The following is a 16,384-nucleotide window of genomic DNA, read 5'->3' on the forward strand; positions in this document are numbered from 1 at the left end:
CTATTTGTTTTTATTGATCATGAACTTTCACACAGATATAAGAACATTTATGTTCATGAGTTTGTCTCTTCCCGTTCTTGTAAAATGTAAAATACATATTTACCTCACATAATGGTGCGTCCACATGAAATCAATCACGTGTTTTTTTTAGCATTTTAACACCATTTTGGCTAAGAAAAAATACATTTTAAAGTCCATTTAAAAAATCTAGTAGTAATAGGTAGTTACCAAAAAATTAAGGTACAGTCAACAGCACATCAAGTTACCCAGCATGAATTTCTATAGCGCGCGGTAAATAGCGGCGAGTTTGCAATAAATATAGGTAGGTTGACTGTAGCTAGCTCATAAATTTTTTGCCCGTAGCTGTCGAGCAAAGCTTTTTTCGCTAAGATATTTACTACTCAATCGAGTATTATTTACGGTTTAAGACATTTATTTCCCTTAAGAAGAATACAATTCACTTGGATATGAGAAATACAAAGTTCAATTATGTGTTTATACAAAATATATATATTTTTTATTCTTTCGAGTGAGTATCAGACGTAGGTAGGTACATTAAGTTTAAAAGTGCAGGTACGACAATAAAATATAACTATGGACTTTATTACACATTAATGAAGGACACCGCAGAGTACTTTCTAACACACCGAAGATGGCGAAAGAAGCTAACGAAGGTTCTAATAATTATTAATTATTTTTTAATAAATTGATATTCCATTTTAAAATATCACATATTCTCTCGAGATGTGGTGTTTGAGATTCTTTTTGAATAACGAATATGATTGTATTTCTTTAATATTCTTAGACAATTTATTAAACAGCTGTGCTCCTTCATGCTAAAGGTTTTGAGTCATCTTTCATTCAACGATAACTTATTTTCACAAGTGAGCGTCCAGCTGCCGGACGCGCAACATGGCTTTAGACCGTCAAAAAGCACATACAAGTCAGATACGGCGATTTCAGAAAAGCATTCGATCTAGACGGTTTGGTTTCACCTCACACTTGCTACAGTTTTTCGCAAGTTACCTAAGTGACAGGCAGCAGTATGTGAAGTAAACACGACACACCTCGAGGTCGTATTTTACCAGGTCTGATGTGAGTCAGGGCAAAAATCTCGGTCCATTGCACTTTGTCCTGATGATCAATGATCTACATCAAGTGCTGCAGGACGACCTTAAACTTACCATGACAATTACTGAACCGGACGATTGCAAAGCGATAAAGATAGGGTGGTGAGGTGGAGTCAAGAAAATCTGTTGCATTTTAATACGTCAAAATGTGCAGTAATTACATTTTCACGGTCTCGCAAGCCCCTACAATATGATTATAATATTGGTGGGGAGGTTCTAAATATAAGCGGAATTTAAAACCGTTCTACCCTTGATGTATCCTACTTTGTTTATATTAGGCATGGTGGAATATAATCAGCTGAAGGTGCGGAGGAGTCTGACCCTGAGTAACTTCACACGAGTAAGTTTGTATATAATATGTTACAATGTGTAATATTTAAGCTACCTAATATCTAAGCTAACAATTTAAGCACTATCGCAATAGTTTATAAATGTAAGGTGACGAAATAAATAAAAGTTGCTCAGTCTGATGAGCATTTTCTGTTGAGGTATAAAAATCGAAGATGGAACACCTTGTTAGAGATTTGGTACGCGTAGATAGGTGAACCATATTTAATATATATTAAGAACAATGTATTCGCAATAATTCGTTTTATTTGAGTGCTAGATATTGACGTAATAAAATAGTTTCTTTATAAAATACCAATGAGGCTGTGTATGTAAGTAGGTACTAACACCTTAAGAACAGTGTAGTTCAGCTAGTCATAATAGTACCAGTAGCGCCATCTGCGCTGAGCTTTGCGTAATATGCCCTATTCATTCATTTCGTATCGGCCATTTTCAAGTACATTATTTTACTGTTCTGTGGCCATTTTGTTTGCCGGCGTGTGGCGTGTCTCTTTTTCTTCCTGTGCTTTCAAATTGATATGGTTTCAATTTAAATTTTTGTATTTTCTTGCTTGTAAGCCAGCGATCAATATTCGAAGGTAAAACATTTTTATGGACATAGTAAACTTGGTCTAGGACTAATTTGCTTACTTGCCCACCTAATATGAATTATGTTCATTTTTATTATGTGCAATTTTAGTTATGTACCTACCGTTATGTTATTTCAATGTAGTCAGGTTAGATAATAGTCTCAATTAGATAATTTTTCTGTAGTTATTCTGAAAGCTATTTTGTTATTGGTCAGATGTCATCCCGTGGCCGTGGGTACGGTGGTTACGGTGGTCGTGGAGGGTACAACAGTAGAGGTAGTGGATACAGGGGCTCCTATCGCGGCAGCAATAGAGGATCTTATGAGGGTCGAGGTGGACGTGGAGGAGGTTATTCTTACTCCAGTGAATCACGTTACAACAGCAGTGGTAGCAGATACAACACAAGCAGAGACAGGATAGACGAACCTTATAAAAAGTCTTATAGAACCGTAAGTATTTCATAGTTTCAACTTCTAAATTGAGTATCCCAATTTTTACAAAATCAATAAAAAAAAATGTTGATATCTGTAGCATATTGTTACAATGCAAAATGAACATTATGTCATTGAAATCTAAGAGTTAAAGTAATTAAGGATGAAGACGATTGTTTCATTCAATGACAGGGCAGACTACAGCACTCTGAAGTAGATGCCGGCAATTGATCACATAATGTTGAAGCGTGACATGCCTACTTTACATTTCCATGTTTTCTGTGCTGATGATAAATATGTATTATCAATTTATCATTGTGCAACATTTTCTTATAAACCAAATAAATAGAAAAACACTATTCATTACTTAGATGCTAAATGAACTAAATTCTAAATATTTGGATACATTAAATCATATTTTAAAATACCTGAGTATGGATTTTATTTGTAAAATTCTTATTACACAGCACTTTTATCACTAGATGTTCATCAAATAGAGCCCATCATGGTTTATTTAATTAGTAAAATTATGGTTCAGCCAGGTTTCTTTTCATATTTGTAGAACATCAAAATTAGGTATAAAATATTTATCCTCTAATAAATAAATAGACACCCCATCTATAGAAATGTCTGAATACTGTTTACTTTTCCAGGAAAGTTCTGCAAGCTATTCTAATCGTGACTATGGTGGCCGATCCGGATCACCTGAACGGAAGAGAATGAGAGTCGAGGTAAGTCAAATATAAACAATTTTTTGTAATTTTGCTAGTCATTAAATGAAATATATATATGATATCTGAAATCTAATTTAAAGCATTTAGAATCAAGAGAATATTAATCAAAAATATAAGTACATATACAGAAGATGGAGTGTGAATGTTCTATAACTGGAGGGTAAACACCATTCTTCCCAAGTGACTAAGAAACAGTAATATTGTTGCTGTTACTGAGAAGAGTCTGACAATTACACATTTACAATTATCTTTTCTTTGGACTTGAATTGCAGCTAAAAATGTCATCAAGAATATTTATGTGGCAAAAATTGATGGAATACTGATTTGGTAATGTGTTCTTGATTTAAAATAAGAGAGCTATATAAAAAGGACCCAAAGTCGTTGATGGGATGTAGTTAGATTTGAATCCATAAAACCTGCTTCAAACATTAACCCCCACTCTTTCCTTATATAAAGGACGCCCAATGATCATTGCTTCTATAAGAAGTAATAACAGTTTTAGCCAAGTGAGGCTATGGATGGTATGAAAGCTGATATAGATATTCAGTTAATGAAGAATAATATGGTATTGCCAGTGCTGTGTCCAATTCAGAAGAACACCTAAAATTGTTCTTATTAAAAGTGTTCTCTTTTATAATTAAGATTGATTTCTAAAAGAAAATACTCTTACTGGATTTTCATATAGAAAATGTTGCAAAACATTCGAAAGAGAAAATATTTTATTTATAAATGTTGTTAATTTATACCAAATTTATTGACATGTAAAGCACGGTGGAAGAACCAAAGAGAATTATGTACAGGGCTCCTCGAGCGATAGACGTAGCCATGACGGCGGCGGTCATTACGGGGGCTCATACGGCGGTAGACAAGATAGTTACGGCGGCGAAAGGAGGTCGTTCGGAGGCGAAGACAGAAGACGATCCCCCGCTCGAGAGAGCTACCGCAAGCCGAGCGGCATGGGCCCGCCGCGGTCGCCGGCGCGGCCGCGAGCGCCGCGCCGCGCCTTCCGCGGCCGCACGCTGCGCTCGCGCGCCGCCTTCCGAGGAGCCCCGCGCTCGCGCGGCACCTTTGTCTCGAGGCGATTTGGAGAAAGATCGCTCGGTTACACCCGCGCTTTCAGAACGCTTAAGCGAAGGTAATTTGATATACTGAGTTGAATTATTTTATCCTTAGTTTATTTTCATGATTCCAGTGGCATTGAAAAAAAACATTTGAATCAGATGATGATTTCCTATATGAAAAGCGATTGAAGACTATAAAATTGAAATGACCGATTGGTAATGGAGCATTGGTTTGTATTGTTCAGAGTGACAAAGGTGACAGAATATAATTGTGACTATAAATTTTTTTTATAGAGGAAAAGAAAGAAAAATGAGATCAGAGGTATGCATTGACAAAATATTTCTACAACCAAAGTGAAAGGATTTTCTCATAATAAAAACAATTTGTCATTAAGTTTTCTTTCATCAATTTTCTGTAGTTGAGAGTACACAACACAGGTAATTTGGGTCAGTTATTATAGATATAGACCGACAATTGCGGCGCTCCTATTCTCTTACAGCTAGATAAATCGTACGGTAGATAACAGTGCCCAGTAGATAAAATAAGTATCGAAATTGTGAGAAGACAGTTTACACATGCATTAAGAGAATAATTGTGACTGTTACAATCTGACCAGGAAGAGAGACCATTTTCTATATATTTGGTCATATGCAGTGATGTTATATGACACATTCACTTGAATCAAAACCAAATAAGGACATGAAACAAATTGTACAGATGCTTTACAAACATGAAAACAAATTGAGTATTAGAAAGCAGATAAAAGGAATGTATGGCAATTTAAAGAAAATTTAAGGAGTCCTTATAAGATACATGAGAACTGAGTTGGTATTTTTATCAGTTGTTAATGTTACACTTGTTATTGTATGATCCATATGAGTAGAAGCGCCACCACTGCCAGTCTCTGTAATTTACTGAGTTATAATGTTTGCGTTTCATTTGCATTATTAATAAACAGAGTATTATTGTAATAAATTATTATAATTATAGCAGCTCTGTCAAATCTAAAGAAGATGCGTCTTCTACTGAAGAAGATTGGGATGCAGATGAGAAGGAAGAAATTGCTGAGGAGAAGAAAGAATCCAAAAGCAAATCACCAAAGGTAAGTACCTATCTGATATTAACATTTTAAAGATAACTATGTGTATGTGTACTTATGTGACGCCGAATTGGAATGTATCTTGATGTGTTGATACACAACAATAGAAATGCCAAAGACATGTATTCCTTAGTTCGTCTCGTATGACTTCAAGAGAGGACATCAAATGGTAACATTCTAGATCAGAACCACACGATACACCTACAGCTTTTAGTAGTATTAGGTATATTATATTTATTTTTTGACAATTTGATTACCATTATTTATTATTATAGCCAGATGTAGATGGATCAGAGGGAGAGCCAGAGGAGGCAGGCGACGAGACTGACAAGGAAGCCGACACTGCCTCGGAAGCCGCCGCCCCGCCAAGGGCGCGCCCCTACGTTCATCTTTCTTGTGTGCATTGCAAGGAAAAATGTGTCACATTTGCGGTAGGTTAGGTTATATTTTCTGGTCTATATTTTCTAAAATCTTTAAAGTTTACGAACTACGACGTTTTGAATCTATCGTATCATATATGTCTCGTTATCAATACATCATCAATACATATAATTTCTTCACGATGTAATTCACGCAGGCGTAGCCGCGGGGAAAAGTTAGTAAGTAATAAATGTTTTACAATTTGTGACAACAGTCAAGAACGATGTATCTATGTGTCCCAGTCCCAATAATGTTGTAATGTCCAGCACTACGCGAAGCACCTGATGTCGGGCAAGCACCGCGCGGCGATGAGCGCGGTGGCGCGGCGACACAAGGCGCAGCTGCTGCGCATGCGCGTGGCGCAGCGCGGCGCGCAGCGCGAGCTCGAGGCCAGCGCCGGCGCAGACCTCGCGCCGCGCACCACTTTCTGCATGGTAACTGTTACAATCCCGACATCAAATCAAAGGAAAATTGTTTACGTTGACTTATTTCTAATGTAATTGTATCTTACATATTTTTCATGTTAATGCCAAAGCGTTATTTTATCAGGTGTGTCGTCTGAACCACCGCACGACGCGTCAGGCGCACAACCTGACGGACACCCATCGCGCCATGAAGCGTTTCCTCCTGCCTTTCTGCCGCATTTGCCGCCTCACATTCCGCTCGCCGATGATCTATGAGCATCATATTTGCTCCCTGGAGCATCTTAAGGTAGCTCTGTATTAGTATATAACATAATGCCGGCCTTTATTTAACATAATGCCGGACTGGCATCTACTGGCAACAATCACATTCCCAAAAAGGATTGACGTCAGGTCATAAAATCAGAGCCAAATCTTCCAAATTTAAAGCTTTATTTTTAACGCGGATCCCGGGCTTCGGCCGCCACTTGAAACACGCAAAGATGAGACCGAGATATAGCTGGCCTAACTTCAAATATTACTTACTGCCCTGTTTGAAAAATATATTATTTCAAATATTTTCATTAGAGCTAGCAAAACAGCCTTTTTTTAATAATAATATTTTTTACGTGCAGAGGAAGGCCGCACAGGCGAATGCCAGACGTGTCAGCCCGAAAGCGGATGGGAGCGGTGATGAGGGAATGGATGTTGATTTGGACAACTTTATGACTTTGGATTCTGTGGGTGACGTTGATGGTAAGCATGATCTTAATTTTGCTTGAACTTATTTTTTTCAACTGTTGATTAAAGAGTCCCCTCCAGAATTATACACGGCGTAATATTTTTTATAGAAGTTGAAGATGACGACTCTGGCGGTGAAAAGAAGGAGGAGGCTGCACCAAAGAAGCCAAAGGTGGAAATTAATATTGGCAGTGAACATATTAAGAAACTAGAGGTAAGTTTTTTTGCTTTTTAGTTTACTTCTTAAATCAAATTTAATTTCGATCTGACACCACAGTTACTGCAATTGATCTATTGATAAACCTGTCATAATTTGGACGATTTATATCTGCAATATATTATTCTGCAGTTTGGTTTGTAAAATTGTAAACAGGCAAACAAAACACACAAAACAGGTTTTGAATTTATCAATAGATCAATTGCAGTTACTGTTTTGGGAAGCTTTATAGTTTCGTAATGTCCATGTGTCATTGGCTTAGCTTAGACACTTACATAACTGTAAAAATTTTAGTATTTTTTGAGATTCCTATATTTAAGTCGGACATGATTATTATTATTATATAATTTAAAAAAATATGATGAGTGTCCAAAGACCATATTTTGATTTAATAAGATCAAATTTCTTTTCGAGTTATGTGTTCCATCTAGATTTGCTGTTGATAGTTTTGACTATAGATAGTTTCAATCGAAACAGGGCTACTTTTGATAGGCCTATCAATAGTATGCAAAACTATCGACACTATCAATAACTATCAATACTTATTCCTTTTTCTCAAACTATCGATAGTCTATTGAAACGCTATCAATAGTTTACTATTGCGCGACAACACTAGTTCCATCGCGAAAATGGACAACTGCCATGGGTAGGCACATGGAAAAAATAATATCGCTATTATCATTAATTTTTTACTCTCGCGAGTCACGTTGTTTTTGGGCATTGACGTGTTTGGAAATGTAGGTATGGTGGTGTGAGCTGTGCCGAGTGTATCTGCCGCGGGCGGAGGCGGGCGGCGCGGAGGAGGCGGAGGCGCTGCGACGACACTGTCGCCTCCGCATCCACCTCGGCCGCTACGTGCAGCACCGCGACACCCGCACGCTGCGCAAACACGCCGAGCGCATACACCGCCAGCTGCATCAGCAGAGAGGTAACATTATGAGCACTGTCGCGTCCGCATCCACCTCGGCCGCTACGTGCAGAACCGCGACACCCGCACTCTTTGTTTAAAAAATGTAATGTAAACTTGTTTGACTTTTTATAGCTGAAAGATACTGTAGACCTGAATATTTGATATTTTCAAATCAATATTCAAAAGAATGGTCTTGATCGACGGACAATGATAAAAAGGCCATTGGGCAGCAAATTGTTATCTTAGCTGCTGACACTGGCTGCTTACCATAAAAGTATGGCAGCCAGACCACCGGTTAATGAGGTTAATACGTTAAATAAAAGGTCATGAATATATAATACTAGCTATTGGTCGCGTTGGGGAACAGTTATTTTTCCGGGATGAAAGATGCGCTATGTGCTTCTCCATACTATAAACTACAAATTTCAAGAAGATTGGTATATAGAGCATGAAGATGTAATAAAAAAACATACTTTCGCATTTATAATATTAGTTGGATGTATTCTGGTCTAGTTCATAATATCGCCAATCTCTACATCGACAACGCAGAACGTACCAAAAGCGCGCCATGTCGATGGTCGCTACACCGACTGGTCTCCATATCGATGGTATAATGCATCGACAGGCACTATATCGAAGGAATGCGGCACCGACAGTGCAACACATGGCGCGCTTTCGGTACAGGTACCTGTCGATGGTGCGTTGTCGATGTAGCGACAGTCGATGATTGGCGATATTATGAACTAGACCCGATGTATTTGTCGCTTCTCTATGCAACTCAAGTCAGAAATTTAAATAATTTATAATTTATTTTCTCAGAGGAAGAAAAAGAGAATGCAAATACAGAAGAAGCTGGAGATAAAATTAAAGCTGAAAAACAAGAGTCCACTGAAGAGAAAAAGAAATTGGAGAATGGCGGTGGTGATGCTTCTAACACGTCAGGTATCAAAATCTATGTGAACCTAGTTACGAATTGTCCTTTTATATTTTATAAAATTTCTATGTACTTCTACTAAACGTATAACGTATAAACGAATATCAAATATTCTCACACAAATCCAAAATTTCGCATTTAAAATATTACCACTTGCTTGCACCGCCACCCTGTACTTTGAGCGGTCGCCCACCGCAGCGGGTCTGTAGAAGAAATGAAGTCTATATTGCATCTCATTGTTATAGGAAATGAGGATAAACTCTGGGCAGACGTTGACAAAGATATCGGGGAGCTATTACGCGAAGTAGATCCTCAAACCAATGAGGGAAGTGATGACGACGACGACTTAGACAGGTAAATATGCTTATTGTTTACAAATGTCCAATAAACATTCAGTCATTCCAAATCAAAGTGAACGCATATTCAATCTATCTCACTGTTGCAGAATTGAGCGTCAGACTGAGGCAAACTTTACAAAATAAACACTAATGATTTTCCAATAAATTATTTTCATATTATTTTTTTAAGACCAAAGAGGTCGCTTCGCTATTCAGCCTTGTCTTCGTATGAGTATATATGTTACCGTAAAAGCCCGTATACAGGTAAATCTTAGATTTTTTCAGAAAATCTTAGGATTTACCGGCATGGGTTGTTAAATGTAAGGATTTACAAATAATTGTCGATTTTTTCGGCCTTTTGCCATTAGATTTTAGTATATGCTAGGTTTTGCTACTGACGGCTATGAATAAATGTTGGTTTTGGGAATAAAACAATAAGTTAATCATTTATTTATTAATTAAATTATTAATCATTTATTTATTTATTAAATTATTAATCATTTATTTTTCAGTCAAAACCTTACATATTTTTATATAGGTATCATAATTATGAGAGTAATTAGACAAATCCTTACCTATTTTCAATTATTTTCATTTGGTAAGTATTTTTATTTATGTTTTTATATTTTAAAGGTAAGGTGGTTATACCTTCCTTTAAAATACTTCTTAAATAGTAAAAAATAACAAAGTAAATTATTTTCTCAACATTTAACGTGCCTTTGATATAAATCTTAATATTTACCAAGTGAATGGTGATAAAAGTTAGAATCGCCAAATTGTTCGGACTTTTACCATTAAGAGTTGGTAAATCTTAAATTAATACGTAATTTACTGGAATATCTAAGGATTTACCTTAGTTCGTGCTTTTGCAGTAACATATATAATAGTCATCATTACGCAAAGCTCAGCACAGATGGCGCTACTGGTACAACTAAGGTACACAAATATTGCCAATGGAGAGGCAAAAAGGTGACTCTCGAACTATAGGCGCATGAGCGCAGCGAGGGCGCCTAAATATCACGGTCTGTAATTAATGTCTTACAGCCCTTGGTTACTAATCTACTGTTGTCACTTTGTTTCAGATATGAGAAGTTCCGCAAGAGTGACAAGAAAACTAAAGTAGGCGAAGATGAATCTGATGCCTTAAATGCAGAAAATTCACATGAGAAAAATAATGTAGAAGTTGATACAGCGGCTTAAGTAGATTGTTATTTTGTCTTACATGAAGTGTATTATATAAATAGATTTAAGTGGTATTTTAGTAAATGTTCTTTATTTTTAAACTAAATTGTATAACTGTTTTGCAGGTAATCTTAGCTTCACGATGTATTTGGGTAATAATAAATAGATATGATTTATATTCTTTGTTATTTATCTACATTTTGAAGAATTTTATCCAAACAACAAATAATATAGGGAGAAGAGGAAGCAAGCGCATATACAATAGCTTAGTTTTTTAAATTATAGGCAATCATACAACGAAAATAGTCAGTTTTTTATCTTGTCCTTTGCTCGCTGCCTTTCAGAAACATATGTAGAACATTTCTCAATACCTACTGTGCAAATACATTTTTTACATACTGGTACTGGTTATTTTCTCCTATTTTGATTTTTCTTTCCGAAAATTTCATCCTTATATCTTCGAAGATTTTTCATAGAATCCTGAAAAGAAAATGGGTATTTTATTATGTACAGTTATGCCTACTGCTGTATAACCTACGATATCGTACAATAAAATAATATCTTTTATAATACTAGCGAAGCGGCCGACCCGGCTTCGCACGGGTACAATATTATGCACATTTAAATCTTCCGTTTGAATCACAATTAAAAAAGTCTGCATGAAATCAAAATCCGTTGCGTATTTTGAAAGATATAAGCATACATAGAGACAGACAGATAGCGGGAAGTAACTTTGTTTTATGTTATGATACAGACCTACGTACACCCTTTGTTTAAGTTGCATGCGTCTTTATAGACTGTGGTGACCTCTTTTAGCATCAGGGGAGCCGAGTGTCAGTTTGCCTGATTGGCAGTATAAAAAAGTGTGCCCATCTTTGTATTAACATAACTAAGTATATACCTACTTAAAACATCGATTGTTTACCTCTTTGGCTATACGATTTTCTAAATTCCGTAGACGAGCGAGACCTTTCAAATTACGGTCTAGAATCTTCAAAAATTCTGCTCTGGAAATTTTCGGTGCTTCGGTGGTATCATTGCTGTTTGAGTTTGCTGCTTTATTTACTGCCTGAAACGGTAGTACACGACGAGTAACGTAAGAGTATGCAAGACCTGATTACTAATATTCTAAATTAAGCTAAAAAATACAACTAGTTGTTGATAAGCGTGACCTTTTTCGCCTAGACGCGCGGCGCGTTTACGCGAATGTATAGGTAATTTGCGTAAACGCGCCGTGCACGCCTACCATTCGCACTTCGTGCCTGTAATAAACGACAAGCGATATGTATTGTATAAACGATAGCGATGTGCTAAGAATGAAGGCTTAACTTACATTATCATCTGCGAACTGATTATTTACTAACTCAGATATTTGACTATACGCACTCTTAGTATCGTTGATTTGCTGAAATAAAAAATTCAAAATTCATCATTGCAGTTTTTAAGTAATTTTAAATTCTATGTCAGCGGTATGGAAAATTAAAAATCACAAATAGGTACAAACACGAAACTCTGAAATCATAACACTTCTTATTTGGGCAGTCGTTTAATATTCTATATTGTTTGGAAATTCTTACTTCTACTGGACTTATCTAACGATTTAGATTACGAATTTGCAATTTTATTTTGCTATAATATGCCGGCTATCGCGTAGTTTGTAAGAGAATTATTCTATTTACCGCTATGAAAAACCAGTAATGTATGATGAGTGGTGAATGATACTCTGACACCTGAAACTTACCTCTAAAATTAAATGGAACACTGTTCCAAAGAAACCCCATTTCGGTGTAGTTGGTACACGTTTGCCTGCCTTTATAGCAGCTTGTCTGTTGGTACGATCTTTGTTTATAGATTGATCTGCTGTGGGCTAAAATAAATTATTACATACATATGTATGTGGCAGTTGTATATATTAAGATAATAAATAAATCATTATAATAAATTATTTTTCGTAGTTCAAGGGCTACTTAACAAGAATAAATTCGCCGTTAAGGGCCCTGCGATGTTGCGAGTTTTCACAAATGTAAAGCTGTTGCGAAGGCTATTTTTTAAACAAAGTTTGTTAAAAAAATAGCCTTCGCAACACCAGCGTTTTTAACAGTTAACCCCCATGATACACATTATGATCAGATCAGTTCCCTCTATTATGGTTGAGCTACGCGATGGCTGTCCCATGCGTCAACTCGTGAACGGGTGATGCCAGAGGGAACTGGTCATCTCGTTTCTCATATATTTTCAAGTAAGTTAATTGTGTTTCACATCTATCTATATATTATAATCAGCACTCGGATCACAATCATAACCGGTTTTGATATACCTTTTGACTATGTACATTATGTACTTTTATATATTATTTGAAAAAAAAAAAAACATTGTAAGAAACAATAATGGTAAGCCGATCTGGTATGATAGGGACCAACACTGTTCAAATGAGTTTCTTTCGGCATTTCTTCTCAGCAGTGGTCGTTCCGAAATGCCAGTAGTTTGTAGCTTGTGAGAAATAACTATAAATATAAAAATTGACGAGAAAAAGTGCCTGAGAAGGTCTAATTTCTGAATAAATGATTTGAATTTGAATTTGATCAGGGTAAAACATAAAACCCAATATGGAAGTGTTTACGCCATTACAAAATTTTTTTTCATGACAAAAAGGATAACCAAAAACACTCACTGGCTCAGCTGTGAAGTGAGGAGCAATGATTGCTATGATCATGAACGAGCACAAGATGAAGGTATGCTTTCTGGGAGCCATCGTCCAAATCTTGGGCTGCTGGAGTGATGTACAGAAAGAACCTGTATATAGAAATTAATGATTTTTTAAATTATCGCGTACATCCACGATGTAAAGTCTGGTTTCCGACATAAAATAAGACATCCCGTGAATGTCGGATGAGGCGACGGGTTACGAATAGCGTTGGCGGCTGATAGGCAACAATAGCTATGACAATAAAGGGGATTGATGTCAGGCTCTTCAAAATTTCAACAATTTTTTTAAGCGGGTCTTGACTTCAGGCCGAGTGAGGTGATGGCCAGGAATGTTACAATTTTACCCATTCGAGAAAACATATTAATCTAAGTCATAAACGAACTCAAACCGAAAGATGTTAACATCATTGGGATATTGGAATGCTGCAATATTTTGTTTGTAACACACTGCTAGGTATATGTTGCAAGCGAGACTTAAGAAAATGATGCATCTTAGGTTGACAGTGTTATGTTATAGTAGTACCTATTTATATACCCAATGTATACCCTACCCATTATGTATTAGTAAATCCAGCTTAATTTGATTTAACTATGTTAAAAATTACTAGGTCACGAAGATTACTTACCAATCGGTTAAATTTATCTAATCAATGTAAAACTTGTCCACGGTACGCAGTATGGTTGGTAGGCAAGACCTACTAATTAAGAAGTGAATCTGAATTAAGGAAAATATGAAAATCTATTTAGGTATTTTAATTAAATATCCTAATCAACCTATTTACTAGGTCCTATATAGGTATTATAAATACTGTGAATGTGATGAATGTGGGTGTGTGAGAATGTTTGTTCCCAATCATGCAAATTCTATTGAACGAATTTCGATGAAATTTTTGTCTCGAAATGGGACTCAGCTAGTTAGTTACTATTAGTCTGAATGTTTATATGAATTTGGACTCATATCTATATTTTTACTAGCTTCCATCTGGCTTCGCACGAAATCGTTAATGTATGAAAAACCTTCGAGAATAGGTACATTCTACTATAATAACAGTGAAAACTGCATGGCATTAGATGGCAAAGCAAGAGTTCTTTTATGAACAAATTGTGACATGAATAAATAAACCGTGACATTAATTTTCTGACGACGACAGAAGAAGCTACTTAAATGGCATTATTTGGTGATTGTGTATATTCCTTCGAAGACGCTGTGCCTTAAAAGTCAAGGTAATTCTGTAAGTGTGTTCATGATAAAAGGTACGTAATTGAGAAATATGCAAACCGATTAAGTAATGCGATTTTTTTTACTCTGCACTTCCAAGGGCAATTATCCCAAAATGATAGTCTAGACTAGCTAGACTGGCGCCCAACAAGCTGCTGCAAAAGAAGATCAAAATTGTTAAACTGTTACAGTATTTCCGCATTTCTTTATACTATATCAAGCCAGATTGGGGTCTATTTTTACCTTACCTTTCACACAGAGCCTAGACTAGGGTCTCACTCAACTTAGTCTTCCGCACTGTCATTTTCCGAGGCAGGCAACTATTCACATGATGTAACGCGTCTTAGTCCACAAAAACATTATATCATGTACAGGCAGCAAGCTATTTTATGTCGATGTAAGGAAATCGTGGTGCAAGTTCTGAAATTAACATACTTATGATCAGGACTACTACGAATATAGTACTTATTTTATAAATGAACATTAACGATAAAAAGCTACATAATATTTTTTCAAAGAAAAGTCACACACGTAATTGAATGATTTATTCCAAATTAATTAATGGAGTAACTTAACTCACAGGTGCTTAATTAATTATACCTACCTACCTTAATTAATTATAACTACCTAAATCGTTATAAGTATTTTATTCTTAGTCATCATCTAAGTAATTAATTGGTATTTTTAATGAACATACCTAATTCCTACATTCCCTGAAATTAATCAGGTGTTACCGACACTACTTTTTAGTAAGTATTACAATCTAATTATTTTCTTATTTTTTACATTCTGTTCTTGTGCGTACCTGTTTAACTCCAAAAATACAAATCTCATAAACAAAACTTACTATATGGCCTTGTGTCATGGACATTACTTTTAAATGCATATGTATAATTTGGTTACCTTCACCGATCGGTAGATATTGTATGTAAAGTCATTATCATACGAGAAAATATGTAAAAATAATTATCTATGCAAGTTTTAACCTATTCACATTTTACCCTTGCGCAAACTTTTCATACAGACCTGCCTTATCCTGTTAAAGTATCTATCTAAAAAGTATAAAATAAACCAACAAAAACATAAATGAACTATGTTACTATACATATACTTATGTTTTACTTAATGTACTTTTATACTAATTCCATTATATAGTTGTATTATATAATGTATATACACGTGGTTCCCGTGGGAACAGCCTTTTTTTTTTATCGCAATACGTGGTGGCTTTAATAAACAACATAGGTATAAGTTTACTATCATTGCGATTCCAACTCAACTACTGTCTCACGAATTAACTACTTTTTAAATCTTGTTGGTTTTAAATCTTGGACCTGTAGTCTACTGTCTAGTGGAAAGGACCACTGTCGGCACAAAAGAGTTCCTTATGTGCGGGTAGTGCTTTTCTTTCTCCGCAGATATTGTAAGATCGAAAATTAACGAAACGTTATCGACCCTTGCTCGGTTTTTACGACTTGACACAAATAAGTACCTACTTGCTTCTAATAAAGTATACTTTATGGTCTTCTTTAAAATGTTCAATAGCGAGTACCTAAACAATAAAAAAAATATCATAATGTAAAGCCTCAAAATAAAAATATTTGTTACGTACCTAATTGACTGCCAATCCAACAAGGTTCCGAACACTTGAATAATTCACTGTATCCAATAAAATGTATGGTAATATGCTTACTTAACTGAAAAAATAAAAACATTAATATAGTTACTTACATACAATAAAGTAAATGGCACTTAAATAAAAAACAGTTAATATTGAAACTGATACCTAAGGATCGAGTGCACTTCGTTTAGCTGCACCAGTGTTTAGCGCGCAAAGTCGCTATTGTCACTGCGCACCCGCCACGGGCCGTAAGCTTGTCGGTGTTTACGAAGGAACGCATCGACGACGGTGCGGCCAGTGCCGGCACCAACCGGGCCAAGGC

The 16,384-nt window shown here is 36.0% G+C and overlaps 2 protein-coding genes across 15 annotated transcripts; one reads left to right on the plus strand and one right to left on the minus strand.

Annotated features, from left to right (window-relative positions):
• The first annotated feature begins 1,898 nt into the window (after positions 1 to 1,898).
• Positions 1,899 to 10,692, plus strand: LOC128679138 (zinc finger protein on ecdysone puffs-like). Of its 2 annotated transcripts, none has more exons than XM_053761180.1 (14): positions 1,899 to 2,056; positions 2,263 to 2,496; positions 3,132 to 3,209; positions 4,013 to 4,347; positions 5,265 to 5,376; positions 5,649 to 5,804; positions 6,060 to 6,227; positions 6,343 to 6,504; positions 6,830 to 6,950; positions 7,046 to 7,149; positions 7,894 to 8,080; positions 8,882 to 9,004; positions 9,242 to 9,350; positions 10,417 to 10,692. In XM_053761180.1, exons 2-14 carry the CDS (start codon positions 2,263 to 2,265, stop codon positions 10,532 to 10,534), a joined length of 2,007 nt encoding a protein of 668 aa, XP_053617155.1. In that variant the 5' UTR covers positions 1,899 to 2,056; the 3' UTR covers positions 10,535 to 10,692. The 2 variants fall into 2 exon arrangements, with proteins under 2 accessions (XP_053617155.1, XP_053617165.1); XM_053761190.1 differs by having other exon boundaries at positions 5,268 to 5,376.
• LOC128679276 (uncharacterized) lies at positions 10,686 to 16,384 on the minus strand. Of its 13 annotated transcripts, none has more exons than XM_053761482.1 (10): positions 16,228 to 16,384; positions 16,054 to 16,138; positions 14,690 to 14,861; positions 14,528 to 14,593; positions 13,849 to 13,920; positions 13,188 to 13,309; positions 12,258 to 12,383; positions 11,850 to 11,921; positions 11,442 to 11,585; positions 10,686 to 10,996 (listed from the first exon to the last, which is right to left on the minus strand). In XM_053761482.1, the coding sequence occupies exons 6-10, from the start codon at positions 13,266 to 13,268 to the stop codon at positions 10,925 to 10,927; spliced, it is 495 nt and encodes a 164-aa protein (XP_053617457.1). In that variant the 5' UTR covers positions 13,269 to 13,309; positions 13,849 to 13,920; positions 14,528 to 14,593; positions 14,690 to 14,861; positions 16,054 to 16,138; positions 16,228 to 16,384; the 3' UTR covers positions 10,686 to 10,924. The 13 variants fall into 13 exon arrangements, with proteins under 13 accessions (XP_053617457.1, XP_053617448.1, XP_053617432.1 ...); XM_053761473.1 differs by having other exon boundaries at positions 13,849 to 13,917; positions 14,502 to 14,593; XM_053761457.1 differs by having other exon boundaries at positions 14,502 to 14,593.

Source organism: Plodia interpunctella, chromosome 2 (genome assembly GCF_027563975.2).
Source record: "Plodia interpunctella isolate USDA-ARS_2022_Savannah chromosome 2, ilPloInte3.2, whole genome shotgun sequence".
In the NCBI taxonomy this organism is placed as follows: domain Eukaryota; kingdom Metazoa; phylum Arthropoda; class Insecta; order Lepidoptera; family Pyralidae; genus Plodia; species Plodia interpunctella.

What these genes read in the sequence shown, in the direction of transcription:
- LOC128679276 (XM_053761498.1), bottom strand. Translation starts at nt 13,268, where the DNA reads ATGGCTCCCAGAAAGCATACCTTCATCTTGTGCTCGTTCATGATCATA. An exon ending in CTCACTTCACAGCTGAGCCA is followed by an intron (nt 12,384 to 13,187) that starts GTGAGTGTTTTT and finishes AATTTATTTTAG; the next exon opens with CCCACAGCAGATCAATCTAT. An exon ending in AAAATCGTATAGCCAAAGAG is followed by an intron (nt 10,997 to 11,441) that starts GTAAACAATCGA and finishes TTTTCTTTTCAG; the next exon opens with GATTCTATGAAAAATCTTCG.
- LOC128679138 (XM_053761180.1), top strand. Translation starts at nt 2,263, where the DNA reads ATGTCATCCCGTGGCCGTGGGTACGGTGGTTACGGTGGTCGTGGAGGG. An exon ending in TTCAGAACGCTTAAGCGAAG is followed by an intron (nt 4,348 to 5,264) that starts GTAATTTGATAT and finishes TTATAATTATAG; the next exon opens with CAGCTCTGTCAAATCTAAAG. An exon ending in CCAAAAGCAAATCACCAAAG is followed by an intron (nt 5,377 to 5,648) that starts GTAAGTACCTAT and finishes TTATTATTATAG; the next exon opens with CCAGATGTAGATGGATCAGA.